This window comes from Phascolarctos cinereus, unplaced genomic scaffold (genome assembly GCF_003287225.1).
Source record: "Phascolarctos cinereus isolate Bilbo 61053 unplaced genomic scaffold, phaCin_HiC Scaffold_2;HRSCAF=192, whole genome shotgun sequence".
In the NCBI taxonomy this organism is placed as follows: domain Eukaryota; kingdom Metazoa; phylum Chordata; class Mammalia; order Diprotodontia; family Phascolarctidae; genus Phascolarctos; species Phascolarctos cinereus.
The window spans coordinates 309,179,792-309,199,123 of record NW_027555625.1 but is presented as its reverse complement, the minus strand read 5'-3'; the positions used below and the strand labels follow the sequence as shown (position 1 = coordinate 309,199,123).

At 40.7% G+C, this 19,332-nt stretch overlaps 1 protein-coding gene across 1 annotated transcript in view; it reads right to left on the bottom strand.

Moving 5' to 3' along the window:
• Positions 1–19,332, bottom strand: part of ASTN2 (astrotactin 2) — a 1,115,013-nt gene that overhangs the window by 699,870 nt on the left and 395,811 nt on the right. Inside the window, 1 exon segment of the mRNA XM_020990605.2 lies at positions 13,593–13,739. Within this exon segment, the coding sequence (XP_020846264.1) occupies positions 13,593–13,739 (147 nt within the window).

Genomic DNA, 19,332 nt, shown 5'->3' with positions numbered 1-19,332 from the left:
ACTTGGGACTCATATAATTTTAAGACTGCAAACACATGGTAACCTTTGCTTAAATTATAGTTTGTGTGCATACTTTGTAAAAGACTTTGCTTGCAATAATCTTGTGAAGCATATAGCAAAATCATAGGATCTAGAGATGAAAGGGACCCTAAAAATCATTTTAATGACAAGGCAACAAAGATCAAAAAGGATAAGTGGCTCACCTATTGTCACACATCTAGTAGGTAAATAGAGCCAGATTCAAACCCAATTCCTCTGACTAACAAACCTCACACTCTTTCTACTATATTATCACCAAATTTTGCCAAGAAAGAAAGAATATTCCAGAAGTAATTAGACATTTAGTAGATGGCTCAGTGGACAGAGTACTGGGCCTGGAGTCAGTAAGATCTGAGTTCAAATCTTGTCTCGATACTTACTAGCTGTGTGACCCTGGGCAAGTCACTTAACCTCTGTTTACCTTAATCCACTGGAAAATCCTCAGTATCTTTGTCAAGAAAACCCCACAGACAGCCTTGTAGGCATGCTATGAACATAGGGTCACGAAGAATGACTGAACAACAACACATGCCTTGGCATTTCCACTAATTGACAAGGTGACCTTAAAAAAATCATTCAACCTAGAGCTCAATTTACTCAGGTTAGGTGTATGGTACACGATAATGATAAAGTGATTCCTTCAGGGCTCTAAGTTAAATGACCTGCCCGGTTGCCTGGCTTCTAAGAGTCAGAGCTGGAATTTGGATGCTGGCCTCCATGTCTAGTTCTTTTTCTAGTATACCTTGCAGACTCTATTGAACAAAGAGAAAATTAGCTTTGGGAAGCCAAGTACAAATAGAGGCACAATTGGTGATGTGGGTCCCTCCCCTGCCCCTTTTTTTCCCTAACTATTCCTCCTTGTTGGGGATAGTAACTGGCAACTGGGCCTTAGCCAAGCAGCAGAAGTTTACACATCAGATGTGTCTGTGGATATAAATAATGACCTTCAGGGCCTTTGTTTTGTCTAAGGAGTCCAAAGAAGTGACATTAAAAGTGAGTGATTTGAAACAACTGAAATTTAATTAAAAACAAAATTAAAAGTTGTTCCAAGCCTGATGCTCCAGCCAGCAAGACTCAGAGGAAATTAGTAAATGCTACTAATAGCTGGATCCAATTCACAGGCTTCTAAGAGGAGACAGTCATGAGGAAAGAAGATGCATAATCTCCCGATGAAACAATTAAAGATCAGTTCTGAGAAATAATGACAGAGTCGCCTCCCAAGGCAACAAAGAACATTATCCGTTTTTATGTTTGGTCTATCTGCTTGGCTCCCCCCTCCCATTTCCATTATGGGAAAGTTCCCTGAAATTCCCTGAATAATCTTTATAATAAAGGCAGCATAGCACAGCAGGACTGGCTTTGGGACCAAGAAAATCAGGGTTAAAGTCTTGACTCTAATTCATACTGGCCTGGGCAGATGTGTGACCCTGGTCAAGTCCCTTAACCCCTCAGTGCTCTAGGATACTTCCTAAGTCTATAAGTTACAGAGATGGTGCCATCCTCTATAGGTAGAGGGAATATCTTCACCTGGCATTTCCCTGTACCAAAACAATCATAGGTTCTGTCCTTACGCCCATAATATAGGTATTAATGGCACCAAATTCAAAACTAGCCTAATGTATAGGCAGTGTCCAAGCAGTGTGAGCAGATGGACTTTGAGTAGAGACCCTGGGTTGAAAATTATTCCCACTCCAGCCTTACCTTATACTCTCTATATCATTGCTTGAATTCCACCATAGGGTCACAAAATCTCAGACCTCGAAGGGATCACAGAATTTTAACAGGAAGGGGCCTTCAAGGTCACAAGATCCCAGATTTAGAGTTAGAAGAGACTTTGGGTGTCATCTAATTAACCCCTCATTTTAAAGATGAAGAAATTGAGGCACTGAGAAGTAACTTACTCAAAATTATAGAAAGTAAATGACAGGGCTAGGATTTGAACCTAGATCATTTGACAGCCCTGGGGCTTTCTAAAGGTCCTAGGGATGTGTGTTCTATGAAGAGCTGTTGGTTTTTTCCTCCTTCCTTCTTTTTCTTTTCTTTTCTTTTTTTTTTTTAACTCTCTCCTTTCTATAAAATGCTCTGTGTCACCACTGGTGCTGTGTGAGACTGGATGAAGGACCAAGTCCCTGTTAAGATGTAAATTGCCATTCATCATTCAGTGTGAACCTTGGTGTGTGTAAACATCTTCAGGTAGCGGATGGAGGGCAGGAAAAGAACATGATACCATTCAGAGCCCAGAGAAGAGAGCAGTGGGTGGAAAGGAGGTACTGCCTTGGAAGGAAACCGTGATGAGATGACTGGATGGCTAGGAAGATATTTGACCAATTTTACAATTTTGTAGAGGGCTAAGCCTGATTACATATATTCTGTAGAGATGATATAGATTGTGCCTTATTCATGTCATATCCTGAGAATCACATAATTTTAGAACATAAAAGGTCAGGCACCCTGGAATCATGGAGGTAGAAAGGCCTCTAAAACATACAATGTTAGACCAGGTGAGAATGTAGAATGTAAGAAAGAACTATAATGCATTTGAAAGCGTAGAATGTTTATCCTGGAGTGCCCAGACTGAGAAGGATTCAAAAACCAAAAGCGCAGATGTAAAAGGCCCCTGAGAACAGAGAATATTGCTCCCAAAGAAAACCTTGGAGACCACTGAGTCTGAACGTATCATTTGACAAATGGGAAAAATGAAGCCCAGAAACATGGAATAATTTGCCTGGGTCATCACCAATAATGAAAGGCAAAGCCAAGACTAGAGCCCATGTCTCTCAATTCCAAGTGTATTTCTCTTTCCACTGCTGCAACCCACTGCTCCCACCTCACACTCCTCTTCTATTGTCAGCCTGCCTTCCTCCAGAGGTTGTAAAAGCTGGCATTTTTAATGGATACAATATTTCACACTCAGTCTTCAGAAGCCTGCTCCTTTATGCCAAACCTTTTCTTGCCTCTTTTCCTTCACACCAGGTGCCTCTGCAGGCCAGTGTTAACTCTGCATTTTAAATAATGCCTTACAGGAAATGGCTACCCCATGGAGGCTTCAGGAAGCAGCATCTCAGATGCACAGGGGACATCACCTCCAAGGTGGCAGTGAGCTCTTCCCCCTCCCCACATCAACTCACTTTTAAATGTCACTCTAAATAATACTTAAAGGCTTGCATCTTTAGGACTGAGCTGCATTCTGTGATTTGGTGAATTAATTCTGCACAGAGCAGTGACATCTCCTGCTAATAATTGCCATTCAGGAAGACTTTCTAAAGGTCCTAAGGATGTGTGTTCTATAAAGAGTTGTTGGTTTTTTCCCCCTTTGTTGGTTTTTTCCCTCTTCCTCCTCTCTGTCTCTGTCTCTGTCTCTCTCTCTCTCTTCTCCCTCTCTCTCTCTCTCTCTCTCTCTCTCTCTCTCTATTCTGTCTGGATGTCCATCTCTATCTCTCTTTCTGTCTTCCTTTCCCTTTCTTAAAAATGCAGACTGGGAGGTATGTCTGTTCCTTAGTTCAGTATAGGTGGTTGCTGAATGAAGAGAATAATCACCCTCACAGGAAGGAGACTGACATAGATGATCTCCTAAGAATGTCAGGGATGGGGGAGAAACATACTCAGCCAAGGAGTTCACTGGCTCCTGGCAGGCCAAGCCTCCAGGGGCCTGGGTGAAGGAGGAAATTCCTTGGCAGTGGTGAAGGTGGAAATTTGCTGTTACCCTGCAGATCACAGACTGAACAGCTGTACAGACTTGGCTCTAATTGTTCGGAGGAGAGGCCAGGAAGGAGAGCCAAACACCAACTCAAACACATGCAGAGCAAGAAGTCAGGGTGATGAGCAGGTTTTAATTACCAGCCCTATCCCTGATCATCCTTATTTGTTTTTTTAGCCTCTTGTTCCTGCTTCTCATCTGGTCATTTGTTAGAAGCCAAGTTTCTCAGGATCCCCTGGGACACTTCCTTTAGCATCCCAAAGGTAGGAACGTCTGCAGAGGAGGAGAGAATATAGCTCTTCACCAAGGAAACCCAGGTTCTAAGCTGGTCCCTTTTGATCACGTTAGTCTTGGGAGGACAAGGTCTTAAAGGAAGGAAATTTTACCTCCTAAGGGCAACTTATTTGATATATAAAAGGCTTTCCTTAGCTGCACAGTGATGACATGGGGTTGGGGACAGAGGGCTAGACTTGGAGTCAGGAAGACCCAAGTTTAAATCCTGCTTCTCTTAGTCATTTCACCTAACTCAGTTTCTACTTCTGTAAAACTGGGAAAACAATAGCAGGAGTACTAAGCTAGGTAGTCAGAAGACTCAAATGAGAGAATAATTACAAAGTATTCTGTAAATAAAGCTCTAGATAAATGTCAGATATTATTGTTTGTTTCTGGTTTTATCGCACAGAAAGGGCATTTGGATTTGTATAATGTAGAAGACCTAGGTTCAAATCCTGGCTATGTTCCTTATTACCTGTGTGAGATATAGCCTTTAGTTTCCTCTACAAAATGAGGAGGTTGGCTTCAACAGTTTATTAACAAACATTTATTAATATGGCTGCGCTGCGCCAACCACTGAATATCTAAACCCTATGATCCTAAAATTAAACTGTATAATACTAGCTAGCATTTATACAGCTTTAGGGTTCACAAAGTGCCTTTCACATGTTGTCTCTTTTCGCCTCCACGAGCAAATCCAAAATGCTTTGTTTGGCATTCAAAGCCTCTCATGACCTAACCCCCTCCTATCTTTCCAGTCTTCTTACACCTTACTCCCCAGGGCAGATCGCTGCATCCAACGACTCTGGCCTCCTGGCTGTTTCTTGAACAAGTCACTCAGTCTCTAGACTTTGGCATTTTCTCTGGCTCTCTCCCACGCCTAGAATGCTTTCCCTTCTCTGTTCCAACTTCTGACCTCTCTGGTTTCCTTTAAGTACTAACTGAAAGCTCACCTTGTATAGGAAGGTTTTCTCATCCTTGCTGTTGTTTAGTGATTTCTCAGTCATGTTCGACTCTTCATAAGCCCATTTTGGGTTTTCTTGGTAAAATAACAGAGTGATTAGCCATTTCCTTCTCCAGTTCATTTTACAAATGAGGAAACTGAGGTAATTAGGGTTAAGTGACATGCCCAGGATCACCTGCTAGTAAGTACCTGAGACTGGATTTAAACTCAGGTATTCCTGACTCCAGGCCCAGTGGTCAATCCACAGTGCCACCTAGCTATCCCTGAGCCTCCCTCAACCCATCTTAATTCTGGTGCTTTCCTGTTTATTTTTTCCTAATTATCCTGTATCTCGCTTGCTTTGTGTTTATTTATATCTTGTCTCCTCCATTAGACTGTGAGCTCCTTGAGGTCAGGGACTGTCTTTTGGCTCTTTTTGCATCCCCAGCACTTAACACAGTGCTACTGATTGATTGATCTTTTGGTTCTCAAACAACCCTGGGTGCTATTGGTAGGCACTATTACTGTCTCCATTTTATAATGAGAAAACTGAGGCAAACAGAAGCTAGGTAAGTTGCCCCAGGTCACACAACCATTAAGTGTTTGAAGCAGGATTTGAACTCAGGTCTTCCTTTCTCCAAGTATCTCCAAGTTTAGAGTGAGCAAGGATTTGCCACGCCCAAGCAAGGGTTATATAAAAGGTACTGGGGACTTATTTTTCTCATCTGTAAAGTAGGGATGCTTATAACTGCCTTACCTATTTCACAGTATTATGGAGTTTCCATAAGAAAGTATATGAAAAATTATTTTTATAAGTATCAAATACTATAAATATGTAAATTATTATCATTACGTGTGATAAACCAGGCTGGACACTCCCTAACATGGTATCATTAGCCCAGTGACACTTTTTGCTTATTATTTAGTGCAACCATGATCCATACCTACTAAATTCAGAGTCAGATGTTTGAATCTTGCCTATATTACTCTACAACCTTGAGAAAGGTAACTTTTGCTACCTCAGTTTCTTCATATGTAAAATGAAGGGGGTGGAGGACTAGATCACTTCTTAGGTTCTTTCCAGTTTTAGGTCATATAGTCCTTTTCAGTTCCTTTTCCTTTCTTTTATTTCATTTTTGGAGGCTGTCAACTACCCTAAACTAGGATTGGGGGGAGAGGGAATAAGCCTAATTCCTCTAGAATAGCAGCAAGGGAAGGGGGAGCATATCTAACTGAATCATTCCACCTTCCTGAGCCTCTTCTCCGCCCCCTTGCCACACTCCCCTTCCCATCCTCTGAAAGCCAAGATGGCAGAGAGCTCACAACAGCAGGATGGAATTATTAACAAGAAGAAATTAAGCTCTCCCACCCCTCACAGCCCTCCACCCCCGGTTCCTGGGAACATATTTCTGGACGCGATCTGCTATCAAAACAGAGAAATTAGTCTCCAATTTTGGACGTCAAACTCAGTTATCCCCTTTTGTTAAGAAGTGAAATTAGTAACAATTCATCCTGGGATGAAGCCAAGTCGGCATCTCAGCACAGAGTGTCATTAAAAATTCCAACCCAACTGGATGTGTAGCTGGCCTTAAATGCTTGAGAATATTCCGCTGGCAGAGCATTTTTCTCTGCTCTTTTTAACCTGGGGATTGGTTGTTATTTAAGGAAGCAATGGCTTGAAGCAGTTTCCCTTCTGCAGTCTAGGGGGCCAGGATCCCCTAATGAAAAGGTTTTAGGAAAACTGATACCACTTCAGTGATTTCCACCAGCCCCTGGCACCCACTCCTGGGTGTCGTTGAACACGTTGCCCATTAAGTAAACAGGAGAGAAGAGGAGGGGAAAAACTTTTCACAGTTTATAATTATATTTCCAATTTCATTACTGATCTCATTTTAATTCCAACAGAAACCTTTCCTCCCCTTCTCCCTACACTCTCACGTGTGCATAGTCATTAAGTGTGGGTTGGAGTTCATCCTATTTTCCCTGATTTCAGCATATTAATCTGATTTATTGGTATTTCATTGCCACCTCCCCTTGGGTATTCTGGATCTCAGTTTAATTTATATTTTCCCCTCTTTCCAGCACTCTGGGACTAAAGTTGTTTCATTTTCACATAAAGCACTATGTTGCAGTCAGTAGTACCCTCTCATCTTTGGTGAAGTAAAGAATGATCTTGGGGTAAAGAAGCCAACAGCTGAGATCAGGGGTGTTCAATGGGGATTTCCTGGCTCCACCACAGATTGAAGAAGCAATGTGGCAGTCAACAGAGAGCCAGTTTGGGGATCAGGAAGATCTGGGTTCAAGTGCCCCCTTGGATCAAGACTATCTGTGTGATGCTACTCAAATCCCTTAGCTTCTCAGTATTGCTTCATAACCTCTAAGACTCTAAGTTGAAGAAGAGATACTGATCTACACAAGCCAGGTGGGTTCCTTCAGTCAGGAGCTCCTTATACCAATGAAACCATAGGTACAAACAAAAGAAAAAAAATCAAGGACAGATTATTGATCATTATATTTCAAATCATAACAGAGCCTTGTAGATAATCTAGTCCAATCCCCTCATTTTACAGATGCAACTGAGGCCCACAGATTGTAAATGATGTTCCTAAGGTCATGTAGGTTGTCAGTAGCAGACATATGATTCGAATTCAGGTCTTCTAACTGAAAATCCCGGGTTCTTTACACTATACCATGCTACGTCTGCTTAATGTATCTCTTTGGAACAGTCAACAATCTCATCCATTTATTTGTTCAATAAACAAATCATTATTGTTCATCTAACAAACATTTATTGAGCCTGTATTATTAACTCACTTTGTGACCTTGGGCAAAGCTGAATGTTTTAAACAGGATTACTATTTCTGATAAGAATGAGACTAAGGTAATCCCTGAGGTTCCTTCCAATTCTGAGTAACTTTCTTTCTTTGGGCCTCAGTTTCCCAGTTATAAAATGGAAGAGTTCAACTAGATGGTTTCTAAGGTCTCTTCAAGTTCCAAGACTCCACATTTTATGCTCTAACATTCTATGTCCACATTGGCAAACTATAGCCTGGGGACCAAATCTAGGCTGTGGCCTGTTTTTGTACAGTGCAAGAGCTAAGAATGTTTTGTTGATTTTGCTTTTTTTTTACATTTTAAAATACAATCAAACTTTATTATAAATGTAAAAAACAAAACATTCTTAGCTCAAGTTATTCAACAACAGGCAATGGACTGGATTTGGTACGTAAGCTATAGTTTGCTGAACACTATTCTATGTTATAAGTAAAGTTCTTTCTTTCCTAAACATTTTATGATTCTAGTAGATTATAACCTCCCTAAGGGTAGGACTACATTTTCTTCATCTTTGCATCTGTCATACGTAGCACAGTGCCTTGCACTAGCTGTTTAACGAATGTTAGCTGTTTATCTAAATTGAATCCGAAGTCCTAACTAACTATAAGCTAGGACCTCTGCCCATCATTGTGGGGTATACAAATGAGAAAGAGATATGCTTCCCACAAAATGGGGGAAGGTGAGTGGGAATGAGTGAATCTTATTCTCATCGGATTTGGCTTAAGGAGGGAATAACATACACAATGGGGTATGGAAATCTATTTTACCCTACAGGAAAATAAGGGAGGAAGGGGACAAGAGAGCAGGGGGTTGATAGAGAGGAGGGCAGATTGGGGGAGGGGATAATCAGAAGCAAACACTCCTGAGGAGGGACAGGATCAAAAGAGAGAATAGAATAAATGGGGGGGAAGGATAGGATGAAGGGAAATATACTTAGTTTTTCACAACATGACTACTATGGAAGTGTTTTGCATGACTACACATCTATAACCTGTATTGAGATGCTTGCCTTTTCAACGAGGGTGGGTGGGGGAGGGAGGAGGGAAGAAAATTTGTAAACAAAAGTTTTAAAAACATATGTTAAAAATTTTTAAAAAAATTAAAAAGATTTGATTAGGCCAAAATATTTATCACATTGTTGTAAATGTAATGATGAACATTTCTGAATGTAGTTAGATTGGCCCTCAATCAATGCATTAACAAGAACTTATTAACAACCTACCATATGTCAATCACTATGCTAGGTGCTGGAGATATAAATACAATGAATGAAATATTCCCTTCCTTCTTATTTTAATTAAATTATCTTTTTTTTTCAGTTACTAAAAAAAGAGATATGTTCCCCACTCCAATGTTCATCCCTTAATGATGAGGGCTGTGGCAGAAGACATCTGTACACCTTACAATAATACAAAGCAGTATAGTATGAGTTCAAAAAATCAGGGCAAAGTATTATTAAAGTTAGGAGGTAGGAGAAACCAATTCTGGTATGTTATGTTCAGGAAAGGTACCTTGGAGGCAGTGGCACTTAAACTGGTTTTGAATACTACTAACTGATAGAATGCCAACAAGCAGAGATTAGAGAAGGAGGAATTTCGGGTACAGTCAATGATGTGAACAGAGGTGCAGAGGAAGAGAGTCACAAGGACTGTTTCTAACTATGGATATACAGAGGTAACTATGAATCACCAAACATTTTCAGTAAAAATCATAGTGCTTCGCAACTTCCCACCAAGGTAACTGATGGCCACTTCCTTTAAAAATAGAAAAAAAATCACATTATAAAATTCTTAAAGCACCATAGCTAAAATCCAAACTCCTTAGCCCTGTGGTCAGGAAGAAGTAGACAGTAGAATCTTCATGCTGGAAAGAACTTTAGAGGCCACTGAATTTAAACAGCTCCTAGACAGGAATCTCCTCTGTGACTGCTCCAAGAAACAGTAATCCAGTTGATGCTTGAAGACCTTCAGAGAGGAGGAAGCCACCACCTCCCAAGGCAGCTCATTCCATTTCTTTGGCAGCTCTGATTTTTTTGATCATTTTTCCTTGTATCAAGCCTCTCTGAAGTTTCTGCACATCACCCTGAGTCCTGCCCTGTGGGGCCAAGCAGACCAAGTCTATTGAATCCCTCTTTCCCATGACAGCTTTTCAAAGACTTGAAAAGTATTGCTGCCCTCAAGTCTTCTTTTCCCCACACTTCAACATCTGTAGCTCTTTTCAATTGCTCTTCTAATTCATCATCCTGGCCACCTCCCCCACTCCAAACCCCTCTTCCTCCACAACACACATACCTTGCTGACAAGTTAGTTAGATGCAACTTGTCAACATTCTTCCTAAAAAACCAGAAACGTCTTCATTACAGTATTTCATGACACCCATACGTGAATCCTACATCCTCGTCAAACTGGAGCTCATCAGCTCATTCATTCATTCATCCATCCATCCAACGTTAAACCCAGAGAGTCACAGTAGAGGAGTAGTAGAGAAGAAGGAGTTTGAATCAGAGTTACTGAATTATAGGTTTTAAGGCAAGAAGAAACATGGAGATAATCTCGTTTGACCATTTCACTCTATACATGATCTTAGGATCATAGATTTAAAGCTGAAAGGGAACGTAAGTCCAACCTCTTTGTTTTATGATGAGGAAACGGAGGCACATAGACATTAAATGACTCACCCTGGATTATACGGCAAGTGTCTGGGCTGGGATTTCAAACCTAGTCTTCCTCATTTCAAATCCAGCACACTTGTTGCCTTCTGATGAAACAGACTTGGAGGGGGGAGGTGATTTGCCCAAGACTATGCATCTCTCAAGCAGCGGAGTTACGAATGAAGTTCTCTGAAGCCTAATCTCTGGAATAAAGTGTGCTTTGGTGGATTCTTCCTCATCTAAAGTCACAGACCAAGTTGGGGGAGGGGAGATGCCTAGATCTAGAACTTAAACTTGGTTCTTCTCATTCTAGGCCAGTGCTCTGTTCCCCTTGGCGGCGAAGCCTCTGGTAAGGCAAAGATCCTTGAGAACAGGAACGGTTTCATTGTTTGAATTCCTATTTGCAGCATTTAGCACAATGCCTGGCACTAAGCAGGAACTAAATGAAGGCTTCTTGATTGACCATCTTGATTCTAAGGAATTGGGAGTATGTGTGTGGGATGGGGAGATTCCCCCAGGAACTATGTACTCATACCATCAGACGACATGAAGTCACTGGTATCCCAGACAAGAGCAGCCGGGGTGGGGAGGTAGGGGGAGGGAAGGACGGCCGAAACATTGGACAGGGGCTGCTGTCACTGTTTATTGTTATTGCCAGCTTGGCTCTAGAAGAGTGTTGTGTCTCACTGACCTTTCTGATGTACTGTGCAGTAAGTATGAAGTACAACTTTTCACTAACATGAGGGCAAATTTCATTTTCTTCCTGCAGACGGGACCCATTATTCAGTCGGCTCCAATTCCTCAGCTCAATGGCATTGGCCTTCCTGGCTGTTGCTTAAGGCTGCCTAGGAGCATTCTCTGTTTCCCAAAGCAGATTAAGTCTAAGTTTTTTTCTGGGGTGGGGTAGGGGAGGTTTGGGAGAGCAGGGTAAGAGTGGTGACAGAAGGATTCAGATGTCATGGCCCAGTCCCAGGAGCGCAGACAGAGTTGGGAAAGGAATAAAATATTGATAACATACCTACAATGTGCCAGGCACTGTGCTAAGCACTTTTAAATATTATCTCATTTAATCTCCACAACAACCTTGAGAGGTGCAATTATTATCCCCATTTTACAGTTGAGGTAACAGAGGCAGACAGGTTGTTACTTGCTAGTCACACAGCTGGCAGGTATCAGAGACAGGATTTGAACTCAAATCTTCCTGCCTCCAGTTTTAGCACTCTCTCTACTGGGCCACCTACTTGCCTCTAGGGACCTAAATGGTCACTGAGACGCCTTCCAACTTTGGAAAGCTATGATTCTCCTAGCCGAATTTACAGTACACTCTTTCCACTTGCTTTATTACCTAAACTTCTGATGCTGTATCTGACACACTGGCTTATACTTTGGCTCTGATTTTCTCAAACCCTGATGGGCCTTCTTTAGTTTGAGAGCCTTGCTTGCCTTGACCTCTAGTTTTTTGTTTTGTTTTGTTTTGTTTTTCCATGAGATGGGATTAAAGTCTATTTTCTGGTTACTTACTACGACTTCTGCTCCTTTGTCATTTCTCAGACAACAAGACAGTCCTTAGCATTGTAATCATAATTTATTTATATCTTCAAAATTCTAATTGTGTGCTTAGGAAGCAGCCAATGAGAGGACCAGGCTAGATGCTCTCTAAGCTACCTTCTCACTGTAAATCCTATAAGCCTACAAACTTCAGAGAAGTCAGCGTTAAAGCATATCCTTTCAATAATGCATTGGTGCTAATGGGAGCAAAGCAGCTGATGGGAACTGTGAGGGGGTAATATTTGGGATGCTACTTTAGAAAGGAACATGTTTAAAATATATATATATGCATATATATGTATGTATGTATATAGAAACACAATCCTATTCCTTTCAAGTGCTTTTAGGAAATCCTAACTAGATTAATGACTGGGTTGTCCAACTCAAGCCTCTAGGGGATCTGCTTCATTGGGCACATGAACATGATTAGCAAATAGAATTCCTTTTTTAGGTTTGCAAACAGAACCTTTACAATTGCTTTAAAACTATTTATTAATAAGTAGTTTAATAACTATGCCTATTATCCTGTTTCCATTATTTGTTTCCTTATCAAACCCTTTCTTAATGGTGATGCAGAATGTAAAATATAGTCCAAATTATGTTTCTTTATCTGTCCAACGATAGAGTTTAATCTTCAAGGTCCCCCCCCCAAAGCTAACATTTGTAGGTTCTTCAGATCATGCAGATTTATAGATGAAAGGGTGATGAAAGAGATAAGCTAGTCCAGGAGTTCTTTACCTTTTCTGTGTCCCGGACCCTTTTGGCAGTCTCACAAAACTTACAGACTCCTCAAAATACTCTTTTTAAACACTCAAAATAAAATCAATTATATTGCAATACAATTGCCAAAATGTAAAAACAAACAAAAAGGAACCCCCCAAATTTATGGACCTCAAGAACCATAGATGTATTCCAGTTTCCTCATTTAACAGATGTGGAACCTGAGGCCTCAGGAGATTAAGTGATGGTCAAGAATTTGAACCCAGGCTCTTAAGGTAATACGACATATGGTACACAAAACAAAACAAAACTAAATCACCACCACCACCACTCCAATGGGATTGGAATCAGAAGAACTGAGTTCAAATTGTCTCTGTGATACTTCCTGTTATGTGACCATGGGCAAGTCACTCCTGAGCCTCAGTTTCCTCACCTGTGCAATGGAAAGACTACACGCACAACGAGCCTCACTCTATTCTGAATAAAGCACTTTACAAATCTTAAAACATGATTTAAAAAAAAAAGGGCTAATAATATTCAAACTAAGGTGCCCTCTAGCTCTGACATTCTTTGTTCTTACATTCAGAGCTCTAAGGTCACTTCTAACGCTGACATTCCAAGTCTTGTGGCCTAACATTCTATTTTTTCTAAAGTCATTCGCAGCTCTGATATTCTATAATTCTAATCACACATTCTCAACGAATGGCTTTGCATTAAGGAGGCTTTGATGGTTCAGAATCAATTAAGGCAGTTCCTTTTTTTATTGTGAATTGGAATCTCAAGATTGGGTCACACATAGTGAACACTTAACTACTCTTAGCTGAAAGGTGTTATGGGGGTTCAGGACACTGTGGCTGCCTTAAGTACTCACGGCTTTTGGCTCTTACCATCTGCGATGAAGTGCTCTGGCACATGGAGCGTCACCTTCACAGTCAAGGGGCAGGACAGCTGGTTCCCACACACCATGGCCAGGACACAGGAGCTCACTGCGATCAATGTAAGGGCTGTCTTGTTCACGGGGCTTTTCAGCAGACCTGAAAATCATCAAATAATGATTCAATCATATGCAATGACTTACTAAGGCAGAAATGACAGGAGAGATATTTTGAGATTTTCTTTTTTATAATTAAAAAAATTAATATGCAATGAATGTTCCACTAGCTAGTGAGTCTTCTGTACCTTTAAATACATGGGTATGTCAGTACTCATAGGATCTTTTGGCTTTGTTGTTTGTTTGCCAACAAAGCTGAACCCACAAAATAACTTTATAATTTTGCTCTAGAAAGAGAAATATTTAATAGGCAATACCACAGTATCAAAATATAGATTACAGTATAATTCATAGTTCATTAATGAATATATTAATATATTATAAGTTGAACTACCAAGCACATGTTCCCTGGACCATCAGTATATTTTTTAGCTCAACAATATGTAAATATTTTTAGACTTTCAATAGTGAAGGTTGAAACAACTTAGAAGAAATCATGGGTCTCTAGTTTAAGTCACCATAATCTCATTGGATTTAAAGTGAGAAGGGACATTAAAGACCAAAGCCTCCCATTTTACAGAGGAGGAAACTGAGGCCCAGAAAGAAGTAACTTAATCAAGGTCACAGAGAGAAAACAGAAGAGCTAGGATTCAAACCCATATCTTTTGACTCTAATTCAAGGGCTCTTTTACTTCTAATTGCCAATTTCTCAAACAATCCAATGAAATGGATTTTATTATGCCAATAGCCAACATGAAGGTGACTGCTGTGTTCCAAGGACTGGTACTTCCATCATGTAGTCATATAAACCTAAAGTTCCATCTGCTTCTGTGTAGTATGAGTCTCCCCACTCCCGTCTGCCTTTTAGATAGGCTTTTATCAGGAGTAAGAAGAGATGTTCTGGGTGAATGGGATATTGAACTCCATTAGTGTCTGTATCAGGCACAAATGGATGTCATTCTGCAACATCACGAGATGCATTTGGCTCTGACTTACCTTCTTGAGGGCAATTTCTGCAATCCTGGAAAGACTATCTAAAGTTTAAAGTTCTGTCTTTCCTTTTAATCTTTTCTCTATGACATAGTGGCTTTATCTAGACATCTATCTTAGCTTCACAGAACTGAATCAATTCAATAGACATTCATTAAGCACCTACTATTTGGAAGGCCCCAGTGCTCTGTGCTATGGGAAATTTAAATATGAATACAACATAGTCCTTTCCTTCAAGGAGGTTAAGTTGGCTATTGGGGCACGGGAAGCATCTATACATAAATAACAGTATAATTAAATAATAATAATAGCTAACATTTATAAAGCACTTACTATGTGCCAGGCACTGTGCTAAGCATTTTACAATTATCATCTCATTTCATCCTTACAACAACCCTGGGAGGGAGGTGTTACTAATTAAATATTGTAAGTGTATGAGAGAAGTACAAAGTGCTGGGAAATTCCCCCCCACTTCTAGTAGGGAAAATAGAGCAAAACTTTTTAGAGAAAGTGGGATTTAAACTGGGTCTTGAAGCATGGGTAGTATTTTAACAGGTAGATATGAGCATTGAAGGGCCTTCCAGGTGTACAGTATAGTAGGGCCTAAAGAAAGAGCAACAGAAAAGGTAATGAAGTACTTGGGGAATGTGATGAACACTCTTGATTTACTGAAAAGCAGACTTCTGGCACTGGCATACAGTAAAACTGATATTAGATCAGGAATCAGGAAACCTCGGTTCAAATTCCAGCTTTATCACAAACAAGTTGTATGACTTTTGGCAAAACAATTAACTTTGTTAGATCTTGATGTCCTCAGGTTTAGAATAAGAAGGTGGAGTGGAGTAAGGAAGATGATTTCTTAGAGAACATAAACCTTAAGAATTATGGATCAGAACCTCCATTTTGGGACAAAACTTAACATATATATGAAAACACAAGCTGAAGGGCAATTTTGAAATACTTTTGTTAGAGTCATCTCATATTTCAAAATTGCAAAATAAAAGTCCCACAATAAATACATTGTAATGAGAGACCCCTATCTGAAATGAATAGGGAGTGGACTTGTCTGCATCCAGACTGATGACGTCCTTCTCCCAGAGAGCCCAGAATTGTAGGATCACAGAATGTCAGAGATGAGAGACCATAAGGGATGATCTTTTCAACTTCCTCATTTCACAAGGAAGGAAACTGAGTCCCATGGGTGTGAGATGACTCCCTCTAACAGCATCCCCCATCTCAATATTGCACAAGCTAGGATTCAAATCCATATCTTTTAATTCTCATCTCTACACCCCAGATCTCCCAAACTTCCAACTTCTGGTAGATACTACATAGGATCAAAGAAACAAAGATCTGGCAAGACCATCTTCCTCCTCAGCACAGAAAGCTAAAGCAGCAGGGGTTCTCATAAGAAGAGGTTTGCTGCCCTTAATGCCCAGTCCCTTGCACCCATTATGAATCTAGCAAACTAGCACTTATTAAGTACAAGGTACTGGACTAATTACTGTAATATAAAAACCACCTATCATTCCTTGCATAGCTGTTTATGAGCTGCCTCCACTAAAAATGAAAAGGCAGATGGAGAAAACAGTGAGATGGATTAAAAGAAAAGGGATTTTTTTTATCAGCAATTTATCAATCACCTGCCTTAAGGAAATCTAATTTTCTATGGTTTATCCCTAAAGAAAGGAAGCAGACAAACACAAAGAGGTCTAGTCTAGAACACACAGTAAACAGATGCCCAGGGAGCAGCTAATCGGTCCTGTAAAGTTACCAAGGCAACAGCACCTGGCTGTGACCTCACAGTGGGAACAGGAGTAAAAGAGCACACGTCAGGCAAAACCAGCCCAGCTCAAGTCTTCTTGCCTCAGGGAACAGGCCAGCGTACTCAATCCTCGGTGGGCACACTGCTGAGGCTTAGAAACAAATACTGCTGTTGATGGTCTACGCTTTCCAGGCTTAAGAAGAGGCCCCAGGGCACTCTCAGCAGCAACCAGTCAGTTGGAAAATATACATTTATGAAGCACCTACTATGTGCCAGGCACAGTGCTAAGCACTGGGGATTCAAAGAAAAGCGAAATACAGTTTCTTCTCTTGAGGAGCTTCCAGGTTAATGGGAGAAACAACCGGTAAACAACTGTGTACAAACAAACTATATAAAGGATAAATTGGATATCATCAATAAAAGAAAGACACTAGAATTAAGGGGGATTGGGAAAGGCTTTGTATGGACTTGGGGATTTTAGCTAAGACCTGAAGGAAGCCAGGAGGTAGAGACGAGGAGGGAGAATTCCAGGCATGGAGGACAGCCAGTGAAAATGCCTGGAGTCATGAGATGGAGTGTTTTTTTCCAGGAACAACAAGGAGGCCCGTATGAATTGGATCTCAGATTACATGTGGGCAGGTAAAATATGAGAGGAGTAGAAAGGAAGGGTTCAGGTTATTAAAGACTCTCAGTGCCAACTAGAGGATCTTATATTTAATCTAGAGGTGACTTGGAACCACTGGAGTTAACTGAGTAGTGAAGTGACATGCTTTTCGGGAAGATAATTTTGACAATGGAGAGGAGGATGGACTGGAATGGTGAAGACCTTGTGGCAGGCAGACCAAGTAGCACAGTAGGCTTACTGCAATAATCCAGCAGTGAACTGATGAGGGCCTGCACCCAGGGTGGTGGCAACAGCAGACAACAGGAGACATATGTGAGAGAATGGGCATTATGTTGAGGCTTAGAAACAAATACTGCTGATGACCTACTATGTCCCTGGGATTAAGAAAGGTCTCCAAGATCCTTTCAGAAGCAAGTAGGAAGACGAAAGAATGTAGAGTCCTGTCAACAGGCATCCTCTGACGGGGAAGAAGGCAGAAGAATCCAGCCTGAGTGGGAGGCAGAGACCCCATGAAAATTTCCAACCAAACTGCAGGGGAAGAAGAAAGGCAGCCTAATCAAATTCTACACTGGAAATCTGGCATAAGAAAACCTGAATCTTAGCACAGCATCGTGATAACTCTGAGGCTTCAGGCAAATCACCTCCTCTCCAAGGGACTGCTTCATCATTTATAAAATGTAGGGGTTGGACAAGAGCCTCTCTCTGGTTTCTTCCAGCTCTAAACCAAGTAATTGTATGATTCTAATTCCTATAGCTGGAGAAAGTGAATATTCAAGGCCCATTTTTCCTTTTTCCTCTCCCTCCTCTCCCCAATTCTTCTCAAAACAGTAAAAGAAAGAAAGACTGAAAACACATTGCTTTGGAAATTCGACTAGAAACATTTCCACTTTGTTGATACACACGTTGCCTATAATTTCAGGTTTGATTGATTCTCCTTCTGGAAATGCCAAGTTGGTTGGAAGAACAGAATCAATCATATTTCAGTTGAATTCAGAGCATAATGAATCACATTTTACATTGTGAAGAATGAGGTTCCTCCACAATGGGTACCATTCTCACGGGGCCCTTCTCCATAGAAAATTCCCACGTGATAAACCCCTATTGATTGGGTTATTCCAGGTAAATGGGAAAACATATATTTACACATACATACACACACAGCCATGGAATGGTAGCCCTGGAAGTAACCTTATAGAACATCTATTATAACTTTATAACAAGCCCAGAGAAAGGAACTGATTTGTCAAAGGTCACATAAGGCTCAACAGACAGAATCACATTTCAAACTCAGACTGTCAGAGTCCAAATCCACTGCTTGCTCCAGTATACCACGCTGCATCTTTAGCCTAGATTTGACACTGTTAAAGATAATTCCAGGCAGGGATTTTAATAAAACTGAATCCCTAAGTGGAGGTTTGCCAGAATTGATGAAACCCCGGACAACAGGAGTAGATTGGGGCAAAAAGTTCCTTTAATTACCCTTAAGAAAACATAGGTTAGAGGGGGCTGGGTGGTACTGAAGAAATGATGTAGTGCTTTCCTTTTTTCCATCTGTTTCCCAACAAAAATAAATACAAAACCAAAACCATCTTTTTACCATCATATTCTTCTGGTGCTATCATGTAAACCAAAAGGAATACCAGTTTCCAAAAGAATCCAAATCTTGGTGACCCCTGCCTCTCTTTGATCTCTAATAGCTGCACACTCCTTGCCCCTGTATTATCGCCTATATATAGACCCTATATTATGATCCTGCTTCATTCCTGGCAACGCCCTGAGTGCCACTTGAATAAAGCTTTAAAGATTGTGGGTGGTGAATCGATGGTGAAAGAGGGAGACATACTTCAAGCCCAAATCAATGTCACTGCCTTCCAAAAAGCCTTCCCTATTCTCTCTGTAAGTCACAAATTCTCACTCAGACCTCCCCTAGAATTCTAGTTTATAAAGTTTGTTTAGTTCTCCAATAAGCTTATGCAATGAGAAACACTTATAGTTCTCTGTGTTTAGGGTCTCTTGCCTGGCCTAGACTGAAAATTCCATAAGAGCAAAACTTTACATATCCCATAGCATCTAGCACAAGGCTCTGCATAGTTAGGTGTTCAATACATTTTTGTTGAATGAGAAAATAAATGAACCAATGGCTGTTTCAAAAATAGCTCCTTTCAACTGTCCTGGGTGCCACTGTGATCCATACACATCTGGTGGCAGCTTTTGCATCTTCACTTTGTTGATAATGAAATAGCCTACATCTTGTAC